The sequence below is a fragment of the Carassius gibelio genome, chromosome B14 (genome assembly GCF_023724105.1).
Source record: "Carassius gibelio isolate Cgi1373 ecotype wild population from Czech Republic chromosome B14, carGib1.2-hapl.c, whole genome shotgun sequence".
In the NCBI taxonomy this organism is placed as follows: Eukaryota; Metazoa; Chordata; class Actinopteri; order Cypriniformes; family Cyprinidae; genus Carassius; species Carassius gibelio.
In genome coordinates, this window is record NC_068409.1 from 5681828 (window position 1) to 5708371 (window position 26544).

At 40.5% G+C, this 26544-nt stretch overlaps 1 protein-coding gene across 3 annotated transcripts in view; it reads left to right on the forward strand.

Annotated features, from left to right (window-relative positions):
- Positions 1–26544, forward strand: part of LOC127970980 (glutamate receptor 3) — a 125070-nt gene that overhangs the window by 29195 nt on the left and 69331 nt on the right. For all 3 annotated transcript variants that reach the window (XR_008156725.1, XM_052573705.1, XM_052573704.1), the window contains exon 3: positions 1748–1987. Coding sequence is in view for 2 of the 3 variants with exons in the window: in XM_052573705.1 (XP_052429665.1) it covers positions 1748–1987 (240 nt within the window). In the remaining variant the exon portion in view is untranslated. The remainder of the gene's footprint in view (positions 1–1747; positions 1988–26544) is intronic.

The window sequence follows — 26544 nt, forward strand, 5'->3', positions numbered from 1 at the left end:
CAATCATACTGTTGTTGAAGTAAAGCATGGCAGAGGTGTTAATGTTGTGTAGAAGTCCACTTATGTCTACATGTGGTAACTAGGATATTTCACAGAATTCCATAAGCCAGTAGTGAATTATGGACATAGAAATGCAAAAATATATAATACAAAAATAAATAAAATAAAAATACAATGCTGATCAACCAGTTTGGATGCTTCTTCTCACATTCTGTTAATTTAGCCACAGATATGCATTACAGTAACATTTTACTTTTTGCTGTAACCCAGTAGTGTAAGGCTTTACTAATAGATTTTCAGTAATATTTTACTCAGTACATGTTCAGTAACGCTTGCAACACAACACACTTTTAGCCCAAAATGTAGATTTTACATTGAAAAAAAAAAAAAAAAAAAACAGCAAGACTGCAAGACATTAACAAATCAAATATGCATTTACATTTCCTGTTCGTGGTCAGTCAATAGCTGAGTGTGGTGTCCATGTTTGGAAATAAAGACTAAACGACAGCTTTTGATATATCTGTTCAGCTATTTTTTTAATTTTTTTTATTCATCTCTCTCACTGGTGGAACTTTGCGAGGATCATGCCAGCGAGGATAATGGCATGATGCGGCATGATTTCAGCCTCTGTGCTCAAGGTCCGAGGCTATTAGCTCTGCCCGGTTTACTGTTAGCCCCGGCTCACACTGGCCAGTGGAAAAGCGGTTAATGGATGAAAATGGCATGCACATCTTGTCCTTTTTTCATATGGCATTAGAGTTTACATATAGTCCTGTTGTGTGTAATATGAATAGAGTAGACCCAAACAATTCACAGATATTGCCAGATAATCACTTTACCTCTACCATACTTTTAACAGACTTGGAACGTTTGTCATCCTTTCTTGCATTGTCTTGATTGTTCACTTTGCCAATTATATCTATGTTGTTAGTAGCCTGGATAGCCCACATTCATTATGCTACACCATATCGTGCTCTACTGGATGTAAAATGCTCTGCAGTACATTTTGACATAATAGAATGTTAACTTCTACTTCTGTAGTTATTTTGGTGAAAGTAACTCAAAAGTAATACAGGAATCTTGTAACACATTACCGTTCTGATACAGTAATATTGTAATGTAAGGAATTACTTTTAAATCACAGTAACAAGCAATCTATAATGTATTACAGTTTGGAAGTAACTTGCACAACACTGATTATAATGAGCATTTTTAAATATTTTTAAGAGTTAGCATCTATATTAATATACAAATTTGCATTACGTCTTGCATACACAACTAGCCATGTTGTTGCCCCTGACTAAATACTGTAATAACTCAAATGAGCAGAGGTTATCTGAAAACTGTTATATTTCTGTGTCAGTAATAGGATGTCATCGGTTCATAGAGATGTGCATAATTATGCTTCATTTGCTTCAAGTGTTTTGGGACAATAAGTAACAGCCAATCAGACGTGACGTTTTGTGTTTCGTTTAAGGCAAGAGTGTATTGATGGGTTCTCACTGTCATATGCAACACAGCACTTTCATCTGCTGGAAATAATGCAATTGTCTCTCTGCTTATATTCACGTTGTCAAAACAAATTTCCATGTTTGTACACATTTCCCTATTGTTGCAATTATTCACATGCCAACATTGGTTTCCATTTGGTAGGGCTGGTTTGGAATTGTGCAGTTGTTTTTGGACACTTTTTACTGTTTACTCTGTCATAACCAAACTAAGCAAACTTGTCTTGCTCTGATTACAGTTTGTTCGCAGTTCTCCAGAGGGGTGTATGCCATCTTCGGCTTCTATGACAAGAAGTCCATGAACACACTGACCTCCTTCTGCGGGGCCCTCCACACCTCCTTCGTCACACCCAGCTACCCCATCGACTCAGACGTGCAGTTTGTCATCCAGATGCGCCCTCCACTGAAGGGCGCCGTCCTGAGTCTACTGTCTCACTACAAGTGGGACAAGTTTGTCTACCTCTATGACACAGACAGAGGTAAGTCCTCTAAGCTACCTATGGAACACCATGCGAAATGGTCGGCCTAGATGAGTTGAAGTTAGTGCTGATTTGAATTGTTTTTGCTGGGTTTGTAGCACATAAGGAGCAGGGTGTGATGGAGAATGGATGCCCCATTTGAGTCCTTGGGGTCTGGAGAGAGTGCCTGCAGTACTGGTGCAAAGGTCCAGATATCTCTGGATACATGATGAATTTAGAACTGATGTGCCCCAGTTCTGAGTGGCATAGACGAAATTGTGGGCCCTAAAATACTTTAGTTATTAAATAGCTCACCGTACTTTCCTAATACAGTTTATCTGCATTAGAACTGAACAGGGATATTGATTTTAAACAGATCATAAAAACACATGTAGCTATTTTTAAGGAATGTCTCTGCCAAATAAGAAAACTGTGTCTTCATTTACTCACCCACAAGTCAATCTTTCCTTCATTGAAGACAAAAAAAAAGACATGATCTGGAGGAGGTTCATGTTGGTCTTTCCCATAAAATGAAAAATGACCTGTGTTCAAATGCCAAAAAATAAAAAAAAATAAAAAAAATATATATATATGGATAAGATAAAATAACAGCTTGTACCCTGTATGGTCCAAGGTTTCTGAAGGCACACAATTGGTTTATTTTACAATTTGACTATTCAACAAAAAGGAATGAATGTTGCATCAGTTTGGAAATGTAACTGAGAATTGAGAGAAACAGCAAGATTATTAGTGACTAATAATTTAAATATCATTTTGTTGAAACTATGTGCTAATAAGACACAATGTGATTCCAGTGAATCACAAATGACAGCCAATCAGAAGAGTGTGTTGGTGGGCTGTCTCTGCAAGCACACTGCTTTCTCACACTCACAGTGAATTGGACATTTACATAAATTAATACAAATTAAACCATTAGAATATTTTCTAAATACTTATTCATTGACTGATACAGTCTTATCATAAAATATTCTTATTTGTTTGAATAAAGTTAACAGTTTGACCATTCAATGTTGTTTTCAAGATCTGAGGTAAATGACCTATCATGGATAAATAATAATAATAATAATAATAATAATAATAATAATAATAATAATAATAATACATTTAAATTAAACCATTTTCAGTAATTTCCTGACCTGTCAGCCACGACATCACTGAAATAGAAACTCTTGTCACGTATCGCTTACATGACTGGTTAAAGCAAACACTCTGATTAACAAATCTTGAGTCAGAGTGCTGCATCACATCTGGTGTGGACACAGTGTTAGAACATAAAGTCATATGAAAGCATTATTTGTATCATTTCCTGTGGCTCGGCGGTAGAGCGTTGTTGTTAGCAGTGCAAAAGGTTGTGGGTTCAATTCCCAGGGAACACACATACTGGTAAAATAATATGTAGCCTGATTGCACTTTAAGTCACTTTGGATAAAAGCATCTGCTAAATGCATTAAAGTAATGTGAATGTAATATCCCATCAAACATCTCCTTTTGTATTGCACTGAAGAAAGAAATCCAAATGGGTTTCAAACAGTGCTGGGGTGAGTAAATAATGACATTGTTTGAATTTCATGCAAGGAAATGGACAATATAAGCAGTGGCCGCAAAACAATAGGATCCTAAAATGTCTTTGTTCCCAAATTAAAATTCAGGGCCATAACGGCACCGATGCCTCATCACCGCCTTCCCCAAGCGCACCTGTTCTTAGGCCATGGTTTGTGTTTACTAATCATGAAGAGGTCACAATCTCCGTTTGACCCAGAAGACACCTGGCCAATGATTCTGTTCTCCTCGTTCTTTATAAATGGCACTGCAGTCAGCTCCTCTGCGGCAGTCACAACATCTGTGCTGTGGTTTCCTCGTTTCGTTCAACCATTCGCCTTTCTGCACCATGTCCTATTTAACCATTCATTCACTCGCAAGGAAATCAGAATTTCCCGTCGCTCATCTCAGACGGATTGAGCAATTAATTAAACTCAAGTGCTTTCTGTTGAGGAAATCTGCGATGAGTCAAAGTGTCTCATGGCAGCACACAAGCTTGAGGCGGTAACACTGGCATTTCAGGTCCCATTAAAGCCCGCTAGCATCCTGCGGTTGAGTTCACAATGGTTTTTCCGCAAAATGCATCGCTAATTAGATGAGACACAGAGCTAGCTCAGAGAGCTCAATGATCCCCCCCTCTTTCCCATCCCAATGTGTCCTTCATAGCAACTTCCGCCTGGATTTGTTTCACTGCGATTTAAAGGTCATTTCCTGTAAGTTGCCAAGGAGCTTCTCGGTTCAGTAAAAGACAATATAAAGAGCAGTTTTAGCATATCTCTCAGACTCCAGGACATGTAACCAAGGACATTATGTAAAATTATTGGCACTTTAATCAGATTGCATTAGTATACAGTACATGATATGATGTATAGCTGTCACAACACCAGATTAAAACAAATTCATGAGGGGGATAAAACATAAACAAGAATCCCCCTCCATAGCATATTCCAAGTGATCAAGGGCTTAGGATATTCCAGTCAGTGTTGGGTAAAGTTACTTTTAAAAGTAGTGCATTACTATATTGAGTTAATCCCTAAAAAAGTAACTAATTATGTTACTTAGTTCCTTTTTATGAAAATGCTTTACTTTACTTTTGCATTACTTTCATGTTACTTTTTAAATAAGAGCAGGGCTTGGTTGTTTTTAATATAAGAAGTTATATTTATAGCAAATGTAAAAGCCCTTTCACTCCAAAAAGTGTAATGAATAAACCTCAGGCTGAAGGAAAAGTAAATTCATGTCTGTACAGTAGAACACAGAAGGTGGTTCAACACTTCAGCAATAAAAAAATAAAATAGAATAAAAATAATAATTTAAGCTTATTAGTATGGTTGAACTGCATCATCAACGGTCAGCAGCAAAGACAGTGGTTAATAAAATGGGATTAGATACATTCGTGTTATTTAACAGCAGTTTTGCATCATATTCTGAGGTTGCATTTCACTTTTTTAATTCATTTTGATGAATACTAATTTTTTTTTTTTTTTTTTTGTGAGTGGGATGAGTTAATGCACATTCAAATTTAGTTTAGAACTACATAATGTTCACACAGCACACATAACGCCTCTGTACTTCTGATTTCTCCCAGTATGGGAACAGGAGACTTGCTGGCGTTTTTGAAAAAGTAATTCAGATATTTTATTGTAAATTAAAAAGTAATATGTTACTTTGCTAGTTACTTATAAAAAAAGTAATCTGATTACACTGGTTCCAGTTCAACTGATTGCAGGGGTTTGCCAGTAGTGGGTCTTATGCAATACAATCAATGGCTTATATTCTAATCAATTAGACAGCTAAATTAGAGAGGGAAGAGCTTTAAAAAGTATGTGGAACACACTCTTTTAGTGTTTAGAAGCAGTGAGAGAGAGATTTTGTAGCCATAATTGTACAAAAGCTTATAAAAACAACTATTGTTGACCGTTACTTCCTGCAGAATGGGGTATCCAAGACCCTGTCTTTTTACAGAATCCAGAAAACTCCCACACAGGGCAGCCGCAATTACAGATAAATACTGTGTATTATATTGCGACACCCCTAGAATGATATACAGTATAATTTAAAATAGCAATTGCAATTATTCACGTAACACTATTTTCTTGGGCGGGGGATTACAAGATTACAAGAAATTACATTATTATGAGAAACAAGTAAAGTAAAGTTTTGAATTTGTAGACAGACATTTGTCAAGTTTAGGTAATAATACGGCCTACTTCAGGGTTGGATGTATCAAATGGCTTCTGAATTAAATTGTATAGGGTTCAGGGACATGCTTTAAAGCATTTATAATTTAAATAATGAACTTCATAATGAAAACTAAATGAATGAGTAATAATGATAACCTAAATTATTACTAATTACAGTCGGCACCTGCATCTCATAACTCATAATATTGCAATTAAGTTGCATTAAAACACTATAACTTCTCACTCAGATTATTGGCTTAGATTTAAGCTAAGCCTCATGCCCAGCCAGCATCCCTCGCTTAAAGGCAGCAGTGAAATGTAATCCTTATTACTGGAACCCCAGGAGAAGATTAGGAGAGTTTATTAAAACACTTCATCAGAAACCTCGAGTCAAGTTGACACTTGGCACGTCACATGGAGACGTACATCAAATGACATGACCCTGACGTGACATGGATGACTACACCACTGAGATGCTGGCCAAAGATGTTTATTAGTTTTTGGCATTGGTCGCTATCTAATTCCATCCAAAGGATTGATTTTCATTTGCTGTCTTAAGTACAATTTTTTTATTTATTGTTTTTGGTCCAAGATCAACTAACAGTGTTTCTGGATCAGTAGGGTAAGGTCAAGGATGGGGCCTGTCATACTCCTCTGATTGTCAGTGTTAGTTTAGAATTGGGACAGAATGTTTGATAGATTTAGAACTATGTTTGCTTGACAGGAACATAACAAAAGATGTTGGTCCAGGAATACATCCTGAGATGTTTTCTGTGAAGAGGCAGGAAGGCAGTGCCTCCTAAAAAGATGTACAAAAACAAAACAGCATGTATATCACAAAATATGATATCGGATCAACTCAGGCTTATTGGAAATATGTGCTTGTGGTGACATTTCTGCAACACTGATATTGCAATATTACTGTTAACAAAAGCAAAACCTGACAATTGCTACATTGCCTGAGCTACCGAGCCAATCTGTGTTGGAAAACTCATTCATATGAAACTTTATATGGGACACTAATGTTCAAAAGCATGTTAAAATTGTTTTAAATCATGATCTAACGTTGGGAGAAAATTAGGCTTTCCTAGTCAAACTCCGGCCCTGTAAATAAAAATTTTTGTGAAAAGATTTAAAGTTGTCTGAATTTTACCGCATCTTGTGTCCATTTCAACTGGAAATTGCAGTAATTCTCACATACTGTTTTTTTTTTTTTTTTTTTGAGCTTTGCAGAAATGCAGGTAGAGGCACGTATTTACAAAAAGCCTATGTAGGTTTAGATAGGATGAGCACTTGTAGTGTGAAGTGCAGTGCCTATGTTTGGCTCTGTAATGTTGGTTCATTGGCCCTGTCATTGTAACAATGCTCACACTTGGTCTGCAAATAATTCTGAATGGGTCAAACTGATGGAAATGGAAAGACTAATAACAAAGTTAACAACTCACCCACTCAGATATCACCATTTTCGCTCAAACTAAACTTAAAATGATTTTAAATTATGATCTGTAAGTGATCTGTTTTTAGCGAATAAATAGCCAAGTTAAATTAAAGCTGCACCTTTGTGTCTGCGATCATCATGACACCTGCATCACTTGCGCATTTGCAGACAATTTGATTTAATGATCCAAAAAGATAGTGACTATAAATATAATATAATATCCAAAGAACAGTAGAATGCTGTTGTATGTACTGTATATGTATACTGGGCTAAGAACTGGGCAAATGTGGTCATACTTCCTGGTTCTAGTAAGAACTCTTGCTGCTGCATTTTGGAAAAGCTGGAGTTTGTTTATTTACCATGCAGAGCAACCACCCAATAAAGCATTACAAAAATCTAACCTTGAGGTCATGAACGCATTAATTAATGTTTCTGCATTTGACATTGGGAGCATAGGTCATAATTTAGATATATTTTTGAGATGGAAAAATCAGTTTTACAAATGCTAGAAACGTGGCTTTCAAAGGAAAGATTGCTGTTAAATAGCACATCTAGGTTCCTAACTGATTATCACAAAGAATTGAATAAGCAGCCATTGAGTCTTAGACAGTGGTCTAGGTTATTTCATATGGAGGTTTTCGGTCCAATTATTAGCAACTCATCTTTTTTTCAGAATTTAACAGTAAGAAATTACTCATCATCCAGTTTTTTTTTTTCAGTTACACTTTCCTGCAGAGTTTAGCTCCAACCATAATCAAACAAACCTACCTGTGATTTTTTTAATAATCTTGAAGACACTGATTAGCAAGCTCGGGTGTGTTAGATTAGCATTAGAGCTAAACTTTGCAGGAAAGTGGATCTCACAAGCCAGATTTGAGGATCACTGATGCATTCTGTTTTTCAAATTGGTTTGTTTTGCCGGTCTGCAAAGTAATATAGAGCTGAGTGTCATCAGCATAACATTGAAAGTTATCACACTGTTTCATGATGATGTCTTCCTGGGGTAACATTTAATACGTGAAAAATAATGGCCCTAGTACTGAGCCTTGAGGAACTTTATACTGCACTTGTGATCAATATGATACCTCTTCATTCACTACTATGAATTGATGGCATTCAGATATGTATGATTTGAACCATGTTAATGCACTTCCACTAATGAAAACAAAGTTTTCTAGTCTATGCAAAATAATTTTGTGATCAGTACTGTCGAACACAGCGCTAAGATCCAGTAGCATTAATAGAAAGCTACAACCATGATCAGATGATAAGAGCAGGTAATATTAACTCTAAGGAGAGCAGTCTCACTACTATAATATGATCTAAATCCTGACTAGAAATCCTCACAGATACCATTTTATTCTAAGAAGCAATTTAATTGTGAGGATAGTACCTTTTCTATTATCTTGGACAGAAAAGGGAGATTCGAGAGAGGTCCGTAATTAACTAGTTCCTTTAGGTCAAGGTGTGTGTTGTTGTTGATCCTTAGAAGAGGATCTATAACTTCTGGAAGCACCTCTTTTAGGAGCTTAGATGGAATAGGGTCTAACATACTGTACATTTTGTTGGTTTAGATGATTTAACAAGTTTATGCAATTCTTCCTCTCCTATAGTAGAGAATGAGTGGAATTGGTCTTCGGGGGATCTGTAGAACACTACCTGATGTGATACTGTAGCTGACAGATGCATGGTTTAAATTTTATCTCTAATAGTATCGATCTTGGAAGTTAAGTTGTTCATAAAGTCATTACTGCTGTGCTGTTGGGAAATGTTAAAACCTTCTGATGCTTTTGTTTTTTTGTTAAAGAGGGGGTGAAATGCTCGTTTTCACTCAATATTCTGTTAATCTTGTGTACCTATAGAGTAGTACTGCATCCTTCATAACTCCATCATAACTTATTATATTTATAAGAGAAAAATAGTCTGTACCAATTTTTCCTGGAAAAACACGAGCGCCTAGAGGCGTGATATGTGGGTGGAGCTAAAGAATCACGAGCGCGATTAGGCTGGGACACAGATCCAGAGGCTGAAATTTAACAAGAGCAGCATCAGCAAAGGCGTCTCTATGTGGTATGTACTGAAACTGTATATATTTGCTTTGGAAAATGACTAAGTTCCACTTTATGTCGTCTTTTTTTTTTTTTTTTTTAAGCTGTACATCAAATCCGGCATCAAACTGGGCCTTGTTTGTAAAACAAGCATCTTCGAAATGCAGGGAACAAACAAAAACACTTGCACAACTCCGTTGATGCTCTGTAAAAATAAACTCCATCCACTGGTCCCTTAATGCTGTTTCTCTTTTGGTAATCTGTGCAGGGTTGTCTTGCCCTGGCAACCAAAAACACACTCCTTTTGTGACATTTTGCGACGCTCTCGCTCTGATCAGTGCTCAGCCTCTCAGTGCGCTGCTATACGGGAGCGCTCGCTCTTCCGGCAGAAGTGCCTCAGGACCCATATAAGGAAATTCCGCTCCATCTAACGTCACACAGAGCCATACTCGAAAAAAAACTTTCCGAAACTTGTGACAAACTGGAAGAGGTTTTTTTGGAACAAAAATACTCCTTCAAACGTACAACTTAATTTTTGAAACTTTGTCCATGTTTAGCATGGGAATCCAACTCTTTCACAGTGTAAAAAACTCAGTATGCATGAAATAGCATTTCACCCCCCCCTTTAAAGCCACTGTATTGAACAAATACTTGGGTTCACGAGTTCACCCTTACATCTAATCTGAAGGCAAATAGTAGGCATATTTAGACGTGCTGTCCTGGGGGAGGGGTCCGGGCCCGGAGCATAGCCCGAACCCAAATAACTCCCCCTATCCCTAATTTGGGATAAATAGATTAGAAGTGTAACGGAAACAGGTCAATTTAGCTCAAAGGGAATCATTTAAGATTTTAAAGGGAATTTGAACAGAATCACTGTTTCACGGCTGGTCACGGAGACGCCCTGCGATTCAGTGAACTAGCCATTTAACATCAAATCTGTGCTGGATACTATAAGTGATTATACATGATAGTCAAATGTGTGGGTTACACATAAATGAATATGGAGTTAAACAATGGAATGATTCATTTATAAGTCTTTTTGAGTTCATTCTGGTCCATATATAATGTACAAAAAGCAGTTTCTTTGCCATTCACTGGCAAAGGGACTTTTCTGTGAAAACAAAGGTTTAAAGCCCTTCCCCCTTAGGAATTTCAGTCTGGTTCTGCTGGGTGGGGGAAGTCAATGCAAGTATTTAACTTGATCTCCTGGGTTTACATGTGATGTCCAACGTTGCATTTCAATCACGAACAATAAATTTGACAATCTCTTCTTCGAATTAAAATTTAGTATAATTGTTCTATTGGTGTTAATGTTGAAAGCTGGTGTGTGAACAAGTTGGTTGGTTGGTTATCTTGCTTGGTTCTTGTGGCACTAGAACTGATTTATGACTTCCTGAGGAGTTCGGCTCTCGTTTCAATGCACACAGCTCTGATAAACTCTTAATTTGTCTGGTTCGACTCATTTCTGCTACAGAAGTGAGGAGTTGGGGTGGAGGAGGGATGCCGAAAAACTGTCGTGGGACAGGAGGTAGGAAGACTGGATATACAGTGGGGCTCGAAAGTTTGGGCACCCCTTGCAGAATCTGTGAAAATATGAGTAATTTTCAAAAAATAAGAGAGATCATACTAAATGCATGTTATTTTTTATTTAGTACTGTCCTGAGTAAGATATTGTACATAAAAGATATTAACATTTAGACAAAAAAATTGCTGAAATTATTAAAATAACCCCCTCAAAAGTTTGGGAACCCTTGGTTCTTAATACTGTGTTCTGTTACCTGATGATCCTCGACTGTCTTTCTGTTTTGTGATGGTTGTGCATGAGTCCCTTGTTTGTTCTGAACAGTTAAACTGAGCAGCGTTCTTCAGAAAAATCTTTAAGGTCCTGCAGATTCTTCAGTTTTCCAGCATCTTTGCATATTTGAACCCTTTCCAGCAGTGACTTTATGATTTTGAGACGCATCTTTTCAGACTGAGGACATTTGAGGGACTCATACACAACTATTTAAAAAGATTCAAACATTCACTGATGCTCCAGAAGGAAACAAGATGCATTAAGAGCTTTTGGAATTTGAAGATCAAGGTAAATTGTACTTAATTTGTGTACCGGGAAACATACAAGTATCTTCTGTTGCTTACGAAGGGCAGAACTAAATGGAAAAAAATTACATTTCGACAAAATAAGACAAATTTGGCCTTCTTCATTGTGTTCAAAAGTTTTCACCCCCCAGCTCTTAATGCATCTTGTTTCCTTCTGGAGCATCAGTGAATGTTTGAATCTTTTTTAATAGTTGTGTTGGAGTACCTCAGTTGTCCTTAGTCTGAAAAGATGCGTCTCAAAATCATAAAGTCACTGCTGGAAAGGGTTCAAATATGCAAAATTGCTGGAAAACTGAAGAATCTGCAGGACCTTAAATATTTTTCTGAAGAACGCTGCTCAGTTTAACTGTTCAGAACAAACAAGGGACTCATGCACAACCATCACAAAACAGAAAAACCATTGTGGATCATCAGGTAACAGAACACAGTAAGAACCAAGGATTCCCAAACTTTTGAGTGGGGTTATTTTAATAATTTCAGCATTTTTTTTTTTTTTGTCTTGTGGACTAAATGTTAATATCTTTTATGTACAATATCTTACTCAGGACAGTACTAAATAAAATATAACATGCATTTAGTATGATCTCTCTTATTTTTTGAAAATGACTCATATTTTCACAGATTCTGCAAAGGGTGCCCAAACTTTCGAGCCCCACTGTATATATGCTTGTGTGCTATTTAAGATGATTAGCTAAACGAGATGCACCTGTGCCAAATTGGATGATAATCTGATCATGCTTCTCCCGAACTTTGTTAATAAAACCACATTTCACGAGTTCACCCTGACATCTAATCTGAAGGCAAATAGTAGGCATATTTTGGCGTGCTGTCCTGGCTGGAGCATAGCCCGAACCCAAATAACTCCCCAAAAGAAGCTTAAAGCCATAGGACAGCAGCCAGAGAGCTAAAATTTAGTTGCCCCTCAAAATATGCGTGTTGGGAAGAAAATGCAGAGCGACCGGGAAAGCACGTGCAGTGTTCAACGAGAGCTGTGGCTCGCAACGTCTTATTGGCGAGCCCTCCATGCCGCTTATGAGAGGAGCACGATGCCGGATATCAAGAAATGAGGGACTCTTGCTGCCTCCGAAGGGAGCTGCGATTCTGCTGCACCGGAAGGGAGAGTCCCTCTTGCGGCTGAGTACGAGGCGTGGCTTGTTGCATCTGATGGAGGGCTCTCACTGCGACTGAAGGGAGCCAGCGGCTGTACCCCATCGGGAGGGAGATCCCTGGCTGCCATCGAATATGCAACATAACTCGGATGGGGGGTTCACACTGCGACCGAAGGGAGCCGTGGGTTCTGCTGCACCAGAAGGGAGAGCCCCTCAGATGCTGAATAGGCAATGAGATTCGAGCCGCGGTTTGGTGTGTGGGATGAAGGGATCTTAATGCAACCGAAGGGAGCCAGCGGCTGTACCCCATCGGGAGGGTGATCCCTAGCCATCATTGAGCATGCAACATAACTCAGATGTGGGGTTCACACTGCGACCGAAGGGAGCTGGGGGTCTGCTGCACCGGAAGAGGAGCCCTAGTCCGATGCTGAGAAGGCAAAGAGATGCGACTGATGGGGGGACTCCCGCTGCATCTGAAGGGACCTGTGGCTCTGCTGCACCGGAAGGGGGATTCCCCATTGCGGGTTTATGTGAGGCACTTTTTTTGCCTCGGAGGGTTCTCCCAGCCTCCGTAGGGGGGTTCGCAACTCTACAGCGGGAGTGCTGCCCCGGAGGGGAGAGCCCTGATTGACACTAACTGGAATACGACTGTTGGAGGGACTTTTGCTGCGTCCGAAGGGAGCTGCAGCTCTGCTGCACTGGAAAGTCGAGTCTCTCTTGCGATGCGAGGCATTGTTTGATGCGTCTGATGGAGGGCTCTCACTGCGACCGAAGGGAGCCAGCAGCTCTATTCCACCGGGAGGGAGAATCCTGTCTGCCCTTGAACATGCAACATAACTCAGAAGGGGGGTTCACACTACGACAGTATGGAGCCGTGGGTCTGCTGCACCGGAAGGGAGAGCCCCATCAGATGCAAAATAGGCAAGAAGATTCGAGGCACGGTTTGATGCATCGGATGGAGGGCTCCTGCTGCGACCGAAGGGAGCCAGTGGCTCTATTCCCCTGGGAGGGAGATCCCTGTCCACCGTTGAACATGCAACATAACTCAGACGGGGGGTTCACCCTGTGACCAAAGTGAGCCGTGGGTCTGCTGCACCGGTAGGGGAGCCCCGTCCGATGCAGAGTAGGCAAGAAGATGCGACAGATGGAGGGACTCTCGCTGCGTCTGAAGAGAGCTGCGGCTCTGCTGCACCGGAAGGGAGAGTCCCCCTTGCGACTTTGTATGAGGCGTGACTTTGATGCATCGGATGGAGGGCTGTCACAATGACCGAAAGGGGCATGTGGTTCTGCTGCACCGGGAGGCAGAACCCCATCCACCACTGAGCGCGCAACGCAACTCAATGACAGACAAAGGGCCCACGCTCTGACCGGAGGGAGCCACTGCCCTGCTGCACCGGAAGGGAGAGCCCTGTCCGATGCTGAATGGCAAGGAGATTGTAATGACGGCTGGAAGGCCTTTACTTTGGCTGAAGAAACAATAATTGACTATAAACGATAATTGGGAAGGAGAGGCTTCAAAATATAAATGTATATTTATTTATATATATATATATATATATATATATATATATATATATATATATATATATATATATATATATATATATATTTATATTATATTTTTATATATATATATATATATATATATATATATATATATATATATATATATATATTAAAATAATTATTTATTTATTTATTTATCTATATAACATATTTTATAATATATATATATATATATATATATATATATATATATATATATATATATTATAAAATATGTTATATATATATATATATATATATATATATATATATATATATATATATATATTTATTTATTTATTTATATATATATATAATAATTATTATTATTTATTTTATTTTTTTTGCATTAACATACATTACATACTAATAATTATTTTTCAGCTAATCAGGACTGCATGGGCTGCCTTTAAGTGGCTTTGATTGGACCTGATGTAACTTTTGAAAGCTTCTGATGACCAACGACCCAGAGCCTGTATCTAATTTTGGCTGGAAAAATTTTCTGCGTGAAAGCCTGATTGCGTAAGGATGAGCTTTAAATGTTTTTAGAACCAAAAATGTGTAACGGGATGGTTGGAGTCGTCGACAAAGAGAGGGTCTAGTGCAGATTTAGATTGGGCGTTCCTGAACTGGATATAAGAAACGAGAGCCTGATAAGGTTGAATTGGAGATGGGAGATTGAAAATGTATATGTAATGGCCTTTCCTTTCTTGGTCCGTCTTACTATGTTTAATGGAGTAAGCGATGGTTTCGTTATCCAGTATGCACAAATCAGAGATTGTCGGGTGGAGTTTGGGGTTGAATTTCGAGGTAATTGCAATTTCTGAGCATCTCAGAAAACCGAAAAAAGCCAATAGGAACATAGCATCTAGGGTACGAGCGGTATGGATCGAATGATACCCTGTTCAGAGATTTTGGATGCAGTTTGTGAGGATGTCCAGAGTTATGGGTTGTCTGGAATCCGGGTTTGATGGGCGAGCTCTCTGAATTCCTTTGATTAGAAGAGAAGTTTGCGAATTATTTATCTCGGAGGAGGGGAAGCCATGGATTAGTTTGTGAAAAAATTGAACGCCACTTAAGTAACCTTTAAAATAACCTGCCTGAAGGTTCTTCGCATTACTGAGGAAGGAAATAAATGAAGTAATTGAGAGGAGAGAAAAATTGGGGAATGGCAAGTGATAGGAGAGGTGAAAAGTTTTGAAACATCTCCACGCTGTAAGATATGACTGGATGGTTCTGGGAGAAACTGCATGTAGGATATAGTCGATGGATGTGTTGAGAAGGGGTTTGAGGGGATGCGTTATGGGAATATGAGTTGTGAATAGAGAGGTACTGGGGTTGGTGACGTGTCTGCCTCCGGAGCCAGCGTTCTGAATTTCTGAAACATGAAACGAGAGAGAGAATCAGCAATTTGATTTTTGGATCCGGGAATGTGTTTAGCAATTATGATAAATTGATCACATGCTGAAAAACATATTAGACGTCTTAGTAGCGGTATGAGAGTGAGGGAATTGAAACGGCCTTTATTTAAGCAATGCACGGTCGCTTCGTTATCGCAGTATACTAAAATGCTCCTTGACGTCCAATTTTTTTCCCCATAGAAAGGCTGTGACGACTAAGGGGTAGAGTTCGAACAGCGCGGAGGATTGGGGAGACTCGAGCATCTGGGGGGGGGGGGGGGGGTGGGGGGCACGGAGTTGCGAACCAACGGCCTTGATAAAATCCCCCGAAACCAACGGATGGGGCTGAATCGGTAAATAATTGGATGTCATCGGGGAGAGACACCAGATCGCTGTAGAAAAAAGTGAAGCCGTTCCATTGTCTGAGGAAGGTGATCCATAAACTGAGTTCATTGCGACATGCCTGGTTTATGATAATTTGATCATCTAAGGCATTCACGGAGGATGCGAGTGTGAGAAGATGAAAGAGTGGCCTTGCGGGATTATGCGCATTGCAAAGTTAAGATGCCCGAGCAAAGAGAGGAGATCGCGCTTTGAACAACTTTGGCACTCTGCCAAGGAAGAAGCCACTAAAATTATTCTGTCAATTTTTTTTTTCCTTTGGCAGAGAGGCCTGGAATTTGATTGAATCCAGGTTAATACCTAAGAATTCAATGAAATGGGTTGGTCCCAAAGAATTCTCGTGCGCAATGGGGATTCCTAGCTCTGAGAAAACCCTGTGGACAGTTGTGATATTTTCGGCTGGAATTGCATCGGGAGGAGATACGATAAGAAAGTCGTCGAGCAGGTGGATTAGGTGAGGAATTGAATAGTTATTAGAAAGAATCCAGCAGATTGCCTCTGATAACATATCGAAAAATTTTGGGCTGCTTTTACATCCGAAAGTAAGGCGTCCTGAGAAATAAAACTTCCCACGTCAGCGTATCCCGAAAATATGCCATGAATCTGGGTGGATAGGCATCACTTTGAAAGCAGAAGTGATGTCTACTTTAGCCAGTCATGCACCGCGACCTACATTTTTTATCATGGTGATCGCTTGATCTTTGTCATGGTAATGCAGAGAATATTCTTTGAGGGGTATGAGGCTATTTATGCTGGGAAATGGGGAATTACGTGGGGCTGAGAGATCCATAATCCATAAAGAAAATTTCCTGGTAGCCACTCCGATAGGGCTGATTCGAAATTCTTTGAAGGGGGGGCATCGAAGGGCCCGATCATGAAGCCTGACTCAACTTCTTTTTTGATTAATTTATCTACTGTATCTGGTTCTACGAGTGCTGATTGAAGATTTTTGCAAATAATGTTCTGTGAGATTGGGCATGCAGTGCCGGGATTTAATCCCTGTTTCAGGCCAGATAGAAGAAAATTGGTAATTTTTTTGTCTGGGTGGTGTGAAAGTTCAGAGGAAAGATGAGAAATATTAAGTCTATTAATAGTTTCTAGATTTTTTATTGGTAGCTTTCATGTCTGGGCATACTGTACGAGCGTGAGCTCCACCACAGTAATTACAGACATGGAGAAACTTGCATTGCTGTCTCACGCAATTTCCTCTGTTGAAATTACTGCAGACCTGTTGGTTACCCGTGGCTGAGAAGGATTCTCTCCTAAGATTTGATGCTGGATGGGTGGTAGCTGGTTGACTTGATTTGTGTCGGTTCTGGGCAGGGAATAATAGCTGGATTAATTTGAGGGCATGAGATGGTCGAGTGAGCTACTGACGTGCAGACTGCACATGATATATTGCGACAGCTAAAAAATACGCGGCTGTGAAGATCAGCATCCAGGGCGCCCCAATAGGGGCATTGATTCCACTGGGCTACACGTACTGCACATTTGGCTGAAAATAGCTTGTGGTATGTGTAAAAATGGGTTCCGCCATAAGACAGCGCGAGTTCCATGACTATAGCCAGATAGTCATTGAGTTTGCGCTGTCTATAGGGAAAAGCAGAGCAGATTACCTCCGTATAGCAGCTAAATGCGATCGTGAATTCGGAAAAAGAAAGGGGGCGGGATGAACTGGGAGTCTAATTTTTTACAGTTGCTGAGAAATCTCTGCAATCTCTTTGTCGGTAGGAATCAGCCGGAGGTAGCAGAGAGAGGAGAGAGGAGAGATCAACATCCGCACCTGCGAGAATCTGTGATTTGATGGAACTAGGCACGGGGGGTGGTTCCATAGCGGTGGCATTCGGTGGAGTATGTAGAGGGGTCGCTATGAATAGAGTATACTGCGGTTTAGCTTGGGAAGAGGAGTTGTAAGGAAGATGAGGAGGGGCCATAACCGTTTGTGGAGGCATCCTCACGCACGGATTATCCCCTGGAGCTAGGGTCGGCCTGTAGGGAAAAGGATAGAGGGAGAAAGGCGGAAATGAGGGAGGGGTTGTACCCGTTTGCGGAGGCATCCTCACGCATGGATTGAACCCCAGTGCTTGGGGAAGCCTGTAAGGAGAGGAAGAGGAAGATGGAAAGGAGGAAGGAGGCCAGCCTGCTTGTGTTGCTAGCTTAGGTTTCCCAGCTTGGGTGTCTGCAACTGGGGCTGCTGGCCATTGTTGGGGAAAAGAAAAAGTGGAGGGGTAAAAGTAAGGAGGCTGAGCTTGAGCGGCTAGCGGAGGCAGCCTCGTGCTAGTTTTTGCAGCTGAAGGTAAAGTAGAAAGCAGTGGAGGTTGGAAATTTGTGCCCGTGGGCACTGTTGCATGCGGCGAGGCAGCTGAAGGAGCTGCAGAGATAGGTTGTGAAGAGGGAGGCAGTGCGATGGGAGGACCGGCCGAATTTGGGGCGTGGCCCCGACCTGCTGATGATCTGCTATGTCCTGACGCTTGGGGGGAGCCAGAACTTGAGCTGGAAGAAGATGACATTTGTGAGACACGTTGTTTAGACCTGTGAGCTTTGGTTACCTTTTTGGAGGTAGGTGAATTATTTCCCAGTGTGCTATAAAGCTCATAGAGTTGAGCTTTGCTCATGTTACGAGAAAACCTAACATCTGAATTTGACAGTGCTTGTCTTAATCCTGCGACGGTCCATTTTCCAATGGGTGGGATGGATGGCGAAGCTGATGCATGTGATGTTGATGGTGATTGGGTTGGCTGTCTCGATGGTGGAGGTAAACGGAGACTTCGAGGCTTAGGTGTGTGCGTATCAGGCCTAGTTCGTCTTCGCCCGCGCGATGAGGCCTAGGGCTCGGCGCTCCATCCGGGTTGAGATGGAGGTGCCATGGGGCCAGCAGAGGAAGGTGCTTTAGATCCGGTGGCTTGGTGGGGAGCTTCAAGCTCGTTGTCTGAAGGGAAAAATTTGAGTTCCGACATCTGGCAGACGAGTGGATGCCGAAAAACTGTCGTGGGACAGGAGGTAGGAAGACTGGATATATATACGCTTGTGTGTTATTTAAGATGATTAGCTAAATGAGATGCACCTGTGCCAAATTGGATGATTATCTGATCATGCTTCTCCTGAACTTTGTTAATAAAACCACATTTAATGCTGGGTTTGTCTTCTAAACAAGATGGAAAAATAATCAGATCTAGCTGATTATTATTATTTATTTATTTTTCTGTAGGATACCGTACCTTCCCACCAAGCAATACGGAATACTTCTAGTTTTGTTTTTCTCCAGCTACAGTCAATTTTCCGGGCTGTTCTCTTTAGGGTGCGAGTTTGCTCATTAAACCAAAACAAACTCACAAGTTGCTTTGCATGTCACTAAGTTGCCAGGATTTGGATAATATATAATATGACTTTATGACAAGAGTGTTTGGGTAAACATCGCCTGTATCTGCTTACTTGTGCAGACTATGTTTTGGCCTTCAGATGAAACCAATCAAACAGCACCAGAAGTCCTCTTTATTCCTGCAGACTTTAAGTTTCTCCTTGACATTAGCTGAGGTATGAATATATTTATACACTGTATGCATGCAAGGAAAAGAGAAGAAGCTGTGTGTGTGGGAGCAGTGGGGAAGAAGTGAGATGGATTTTGCCCTTTCTGAAGTGGCGGTCAGGTATGGGCAGATAATTGCCGGGCTTGTGCTGCAGAGACGGATGATTACAGGGTTTATTGTCTCTCGCAGGCACAATCAACCTTACCTCATGTCCCTGATTCAGCACACTCACTGCCACTTGATTTATGGGGTTTGGTGGCTCTCTCCCTCACTCAGGCTTCACCATGGCCACTATATTCCTTGAATTTCCTCTCTTATATGCATTCTTACTTGTTTCCATCTCGTGTGTACACTATATTTTCCTTTCTCTCGCCATCTCCATGTTTCATGTTGGGTTTGTATGCTGTGTGTTGTCTTACACTTACAATACTCTGGTGCATGTGTACAAACATGTCTGCTGGACACAGGGTCATGCACATTAATTTTTAATTCCAGAAATGAAATTCATGGACATTCATGGTGATGTTTGCGTACACATCAAACAAAATTTATACCAAATCTACAATTTGAGCAATACCTATGAAATTAGGTTCCATGCCTCCATTTTCAAAATGTTACATTAATTTACATTTAATTCTATAAATTCCTCTTCCTCTCATTTTACCCTGTGAGGCATGACTAATTCAAATTCAATTCCATCACACGAACTGTGAATTTCATAAAGAGACTGTCTTCTAGAAACATTAGAGGAGAAAACCATCCTAGTGGGCCACTGTGACACTATGAAAGCACTTTTCTTTCATTTGACATTTGTGACTGGCATTTTGAAAAAGAAAGAAAAGTGGCATTCAGTCAAAGAGACCCACCAGCCATCTATTTGGGTACAGAGCAGCATCAGAGCAGGATCTTGGCTCTCTTGACCCCATCTACTGCATGACTAGTGTCTGTGGAGTGAGAAAGAAGACTGTAGTCCACCTTCATCAGCCTCTGCGCTCTGATCAATGCCTGCATATCATACAGTCCAGTCAGTCATATATGCAGAATAATCTGGGCATGACTACGGTTCAGTCCTGAAACACTGAATCAAAAATTTCAACCAAAAGCATGTCATGGACACACAAAATACTGTATGCAACATATGAAATTTAACATGAATTTGTTTTTTTGGGCTGTAAGTCTTATCAAAAGTTCTTACGGGGTCTAATGCAAGGAAATGCAATGGTGAATACAAATGATAAAATGCAACTAAACATAATCAATAGTCTGAATCTGTGTCTCATCATTATAATATAATAAAATATATATTTTAAAAAAGAATAATCATTAGTATTAACCTTAAATGTTTCTGGAATAATGATGGTGTTAAATTTAAAAATGCTTTTAAATAAATAACCATTAGTTTAAGCCTTTTTTGAGCATAAGGAATTATAAAAATAAATAATAATAAAAACATAAAAAAAAAATATGCTGCAGTGTAATATATTTTAAATGGGTTTGATGCATCTTTTGCATCTGCAGTGCAATAAATGAGTAGCTTTGCCCTTGGTAATAGTAAATGTAAAAAATATGCATACATTTAAAATCTAGATTTGGGTGATGTGTAACATCCGTCATTATTTCATGTGATTGTTTTCTCACTTGTAATGAATTTACACTACCCTTCACATAAACAACTCCCGCAATGTCTGTGTTATGAGGCTGTGTGGTGTTTGCGGGCGATACAGCTGGCATGAGAACATCTTCAGTGTAATGACTGCAATCCATTACTAAATGTGTGTGGGGGGGGGGGGGGCAATAGAAAAAACTAATCTGCATAATGCACACATACACAACTACTGAGCACTGCCTCAACTGTCAATACAAGGCTTGTTCAATAAAAAAACTAATTTATCATTTTTCATTTGCAGCAGCTATGGAGGAATAAGATTTCACTTGCCCGTGCAGTAGTGTGCCGACACCGATTAACTGTTTAACAAATGAATGATACAGCCAGAACCGAATGTGAAATGTCCTGATAAACAGATAATTCTCTGAGCTGAGATCAGGATCTGTGTTTGCTTGGAATGGAATGAATTATAATGTTTACATACTAAATATTTCAGAACATACCAGAAACATTTTCAAAAATTAATTGATGTAGCAAAGAGAGTTTTGTTTTAAAGGAATAGTTTGACTGGAAATGTAAACCTTTCATTGTTTATTCATCTTTGTTCTTTCAAACCTGTATGACTTCCATTCTTCTGTAGAACATAAAAGGAGAAATTTTGGATGACATCTCTTCTTCTCATGCAGTTCCAATGAATGGAGACTGGAGCTTTCAAGCCTCAAAAAATGCAAATGCAAGATAAAAATAGCATAATAGTAGTCTGAATGACTAGGACACAAACTAAAATTAAAGTTGTTGCCATTTAATTACGCTGTTAACTAATGCAAGTCAAGTCATCGGTTTCCCGTGGTCTTTTCCTGGTGGTCGTCTGAGACCAGGTCTTTACAGGGGATCTGTATCTGGGGCTCTAGTTGTCCTGGTCTCCGCTGTCTTTCAGGGCTGTAGAGGTCCTTTCTAGGTGCTGATCCACCATCTGGTCTGGATACGTACTGGATCCGGGTGACTGCAGTGACCCTCTGATCTGGACACAGACTGGATCTGGTGGCTACGGTGACCTTGGAATAAGAGAGAAACAGACTAATATTAGCGTAGATGCCATTCTTCTAATGATGTAGAAAGTACATCGGGAGTTATAGGAAGTGTTCCTGGTTCCGGTTTACCTTATTAATGCAGCCTAAAAATGAATTTAATGAATTTGGATATTAGAAGTGTATAATTGTGTTATGTGCAAGCCAGTTTAGAGAGATATGTCTTTAATCTATATTTAAACTGATAGTGTGTGTCTGCCTCCCGAATAATGTTAGGTAGGTTATTCCAGAGTTTAGGCGCTAAATAGGAAAAGGATCTGCCGCCTGCAGTTGATTTTGATATTCTAGGTATTATCAGATTGGCTGAGTTTTGAGAATGCAGCGGACGTGAAAAACAACAAGAGACCATTCTAATACTTTGGTGCTAAACCATTCAGGGCTTATAAGTAATAAGCTAGATTTGAAAATGCTTGGCTGCATAATTTCAATACCATCGACATCAATTCCATGTGACAGTATTAAATCTAGAGTATGATTTCGACAATGAGTAGGTCCTGAGATGTGTTGTCTAACCCCAGTAGAGTTCAGAATGTCTATGAATGCTGATCCCAATGCATCTTTTCATTGTCAACATGGATATTAAAATCACCAACAATTAAAACTTTACCTGCAGCCAGCACTAACTCGGATATAAACTCAGTACATTCTTTAATAAAGTTTGTATGGTGCCCTGGTGGCCTGTATACAGTAGCCAGTACAAACAACACAGGGGTTTTATCATTTAAACTTGTTTCTCTGGACAATGTTATATGAAGCACCATTACTTCAAACAAGTTATACTTGAAGCCCGCCCGCTGAGAAATCCTGAAAACATTTTTTACTGCAGGCATAACACAACAGCTTGTAGCTATCATGTCTGGAAGTCTTAAAGACCACATTTCTTACAGAATTATTATGGATTTATACAGTCAAAAGTAGCCAGGATGTTCAACTTCTGACAAAATTCAGCTGTTTTGTTTAGGAACGACATGATGGTAACAACTTGAATTATTTTTTTATTTTAATTTTTTGTGAACTATGTCTTTAACACCACTATTTAAATGTAAATTCTGGTCAAGCAGAGAGAAAATGGCCAGCATTTTTCTCAGAAGCCTTATGCGATGAACCGTTACCAAGCCCATGACAACAGCGCTCAATATTGCATGGCAGGACTTGTAAGTGAAGACGGTTTGTGATTTGTTTCAGGGTAAATCCAGCAATATCCTTCCTTTATTGACTAAAAGCTTTTCATTAGGGTAAATAAAACAGAGAAGCCAAGTACTCCCACCATGAGAGCTTTTTGTCCCACTGCAGCACAATTAAAATCTATATTTCACAGTTGGTGAAGAAAAACATAACAAATGTTGAACAACAAATCATTATTTTGAATAAAAAACATTTAGGACGCACAGAGGAGAAGTACATCAAGCAGACAATTTTCCTTCGGTTTTGACCCACTGGCAGTATTCTTGAATTCATTTGTGTTATTACCAGGGGCATGGAACTCTCACACTCTCATGGTACAAGCTATTTAACAGCATCTGATGCATTCTATATGTGCATAGTAATTAAAGCCCAATTGCCCCCAAATTGGCGAGTGTCCTTCAAATGACCCAACCACCGGTGAACATTTAACATGTCACAAATCAATACGCATGTGATGCCTGAGCCAGTGTAATCAATGATCTGACAATAGCAGAGCTTTATTCATTCACATGAGGAACAACAACAGTGTCAGAGCTGACCTGCAGTGGTTATTATTAAGAGATTTTGGGGGGAGGGTTTGGTAAATTGCTGCACGTCCCCTCCCCCAAAATGACATTTTCTGAGGTCTGGGGCTTCATTTATAAAATGTATGCTGTGCTAAAAATCACACCAACATTTACAGTATATGTATAAAAATGGCCTTTGATGTGGATAAGTGCTTAGCGTCATGTCAGGGTCTAAGCAGACTTTGCATTTCTTGTGTCAGAGAGACACAGTACTGCAGGTATTTGGAAGTTTAAGCAATTTTCACCATTCTCAATGATTTGGACATTGACTTGAGTTCTTTTCAACATGTTCTCACTCCTAACACATATTGACACTTGGTCAGGTCTTTTTGACAGTTGAGGTAACCCTTTAGCATCATTTATTAACACTTAGGGTTCCCTTTTAGCATCACTTTTCATTGTGCAGGGCCCGCTATCGTTTTTAGTTGATTACCTTAATTTAATGGTTTGCATGCTTTTGTAAAAATAGAAATAATTTTATATAAATGTATTTTCACTGGAGCACCTTAACCCACCCCCACCCCTACCCTAAACCTACCCATTTCTGAACAATATAAAAGGCAAATAATAGTACAGTCACAGGTATGTATTGCAAAAACTGACCATAAAAAGCAGTATAAAAGTATTACAAACAAGCCGAAGAATGAAACTCAGGAACACAGGACACAATCATCTAGTTTCTCGACAGTTCAACACTGTCAGACTTCAAGACCCCACAGCAAAGAATTCCTTTGTCCTTCAGCTTAAAAACAGGTTCCAAGCCCTAGCGGACATCACGGAAGATCACGAGACTCATTGAGTAACACAATCAATGCAAAGGTGGGAAACCATCAAGACTGTGAGCAGAGCACTTTCGAGAAGGTTGCATTGCAAGTCTTCGGAAGCCATACAATACCTCTAAGCAAAGAAGAGAGTAAAATATTATATTTTAATCACCGAAAATGATATCTCTTTATTAATGTGCTCACATCTCATTCAAAAAGATACTCAAGTACGTTATGCCATGTCCACACATACACAGGTATTTTTATAAACCCAGTTTTTGCTTCTTACATTTAAAAAAAAATCTCAGTCCACATGAAAAAGCGAAAGCATACTGTGAAGCACAGTCAAGAGCATGCCTAGCCAACAGGTGGCAATATAATCTCAACCGTAAAGCCATGTTGGCCAGTCAGAAGCCTGAAATAGTTTCCAGTATGCGGCGATAACAGCACATGCTCCGACGTCAAAAATGATCGGTTTCAGTGACCTGGTGCTGCATTTGCATGTGGACGAACTGCATAGCAAAAGCTACAGTTTTGGAAATACCAGCGTTCGTATGGACAGGACCTTAGTGTCATGATTCTGCCCTCGTGTCCTTGATTTTTCTCTAGTCTTGAGGCAGGATCATGACAGGCCCGTGTTTTGTGTACAAGCACATGGCCTTGTCTTTGGGTCGTGTGCTTGTGTCGTCTCGTTTCCTTGCCCCGCCCCCTTGTTATCCTAGTTTTGTCATTAATGCTTTACCCGTGTCACCTGTTATGTTATGATTAGTCTCCCTATTTCTATCCCCTTGTGTTCACTGTCCTGGGCGGTTCATTGTTAGACATTGTTACACTTTGAAGAGACGTTGTGAGTCCTGTGATTGTTCTTCTGTCGTAAGAGTTCCAGAGTCTTTTGTTTATTGTTTGTTTCTAGTCTTGTTAAGTTGCTTGTCTTTGCCCTAGTCGTTGTTTTCCCCCTCGTGGGTTTTGGTTTCCCCTTTTTGTCATCAATAAACCCTGTGTGTTGTGCATCCTGTCTGCGCTTGAGTTTATCCCTAACCTCCACGTGACAGAATGAACCGCCGAACAAAGAACTCAGCAGACAGGATGCCCTCTGAACATCAGCGACAACTGGAGTCCCATAGGCAATGCTGGTTGTCATCCCCTACTGACAAGAAGAGGGTCACCCTCCCAGTCTCGTCCCAGGGTAGTTGGATCCTGCAGAACTATGCCCGGCTATGGGAGAGTTTCTCCCGGGAAGAGCCGCAGGTTTCCCCCTCGAGAACCTCCCCTTCTACCAAGCTGCCTGTGATCTCTGAGGTCGTCTCCTGGCTGTTACAACACAGGGGGATCAGGCACATCCCTCCCCGAATCCTGAGCCACCTCCCACACCCATCAGTCTCCACAAGAAGCGAGGGAGATGGTTCTCGAGAAAGAGAAGGAAGAAGGGTTCTTCTGGTTCTCCGTCCCTGTCTCCTCCTGAATCCGTGATGCCTCTCCAACCCGCTACTGTTCCTGAGAGTGCCGTTCCTGAGGTTGCTGCAGAGGAGGCTGTTCTGAAGACTGTTCCTGAGATTACTTCAGTAAAGGAGGATCCTGAACCAGCAACAGAGAGAACTGTGTCTGAGTCAGCAGTTGTGAGTGCTGAGGAGAGAGCCGCGGCCGACTCTGCTGCTGAAGCGGTGTTGCAGTCTGTTTCGGCTCGTCAAGAGATGCCAGTTGTCATTGCTGCCAAGACCCTGTCAGAATATTTGTCACGCCTAATCCTGATCCTAGAAGTCCCTGCCAGACCTGTCTTGTCCCCAGACCCCGTTCCTAGAGCCGCAGTGAGCGCCGATCCCGAGCCAGCCGCAGTGAGCGCCGATCCCGAGCCAGCCGCAGTGAGCGCCGATCCCGAGCCAGCCGCAGTGAGCGCCGATCCCGAGCCAGCCGCAGTGAGCGCTGATCCAGAGCCAGTTTCTGTCCACGCTGATGCAGTTTCCAGAAGATGTTGTTGAGCGTCCAGAGGTCACTCCTGTCATGTCCACAGATGTTGTCAAGTGTCCAGAAGATGTTGTCAAGTGGCCACAGATCACTCC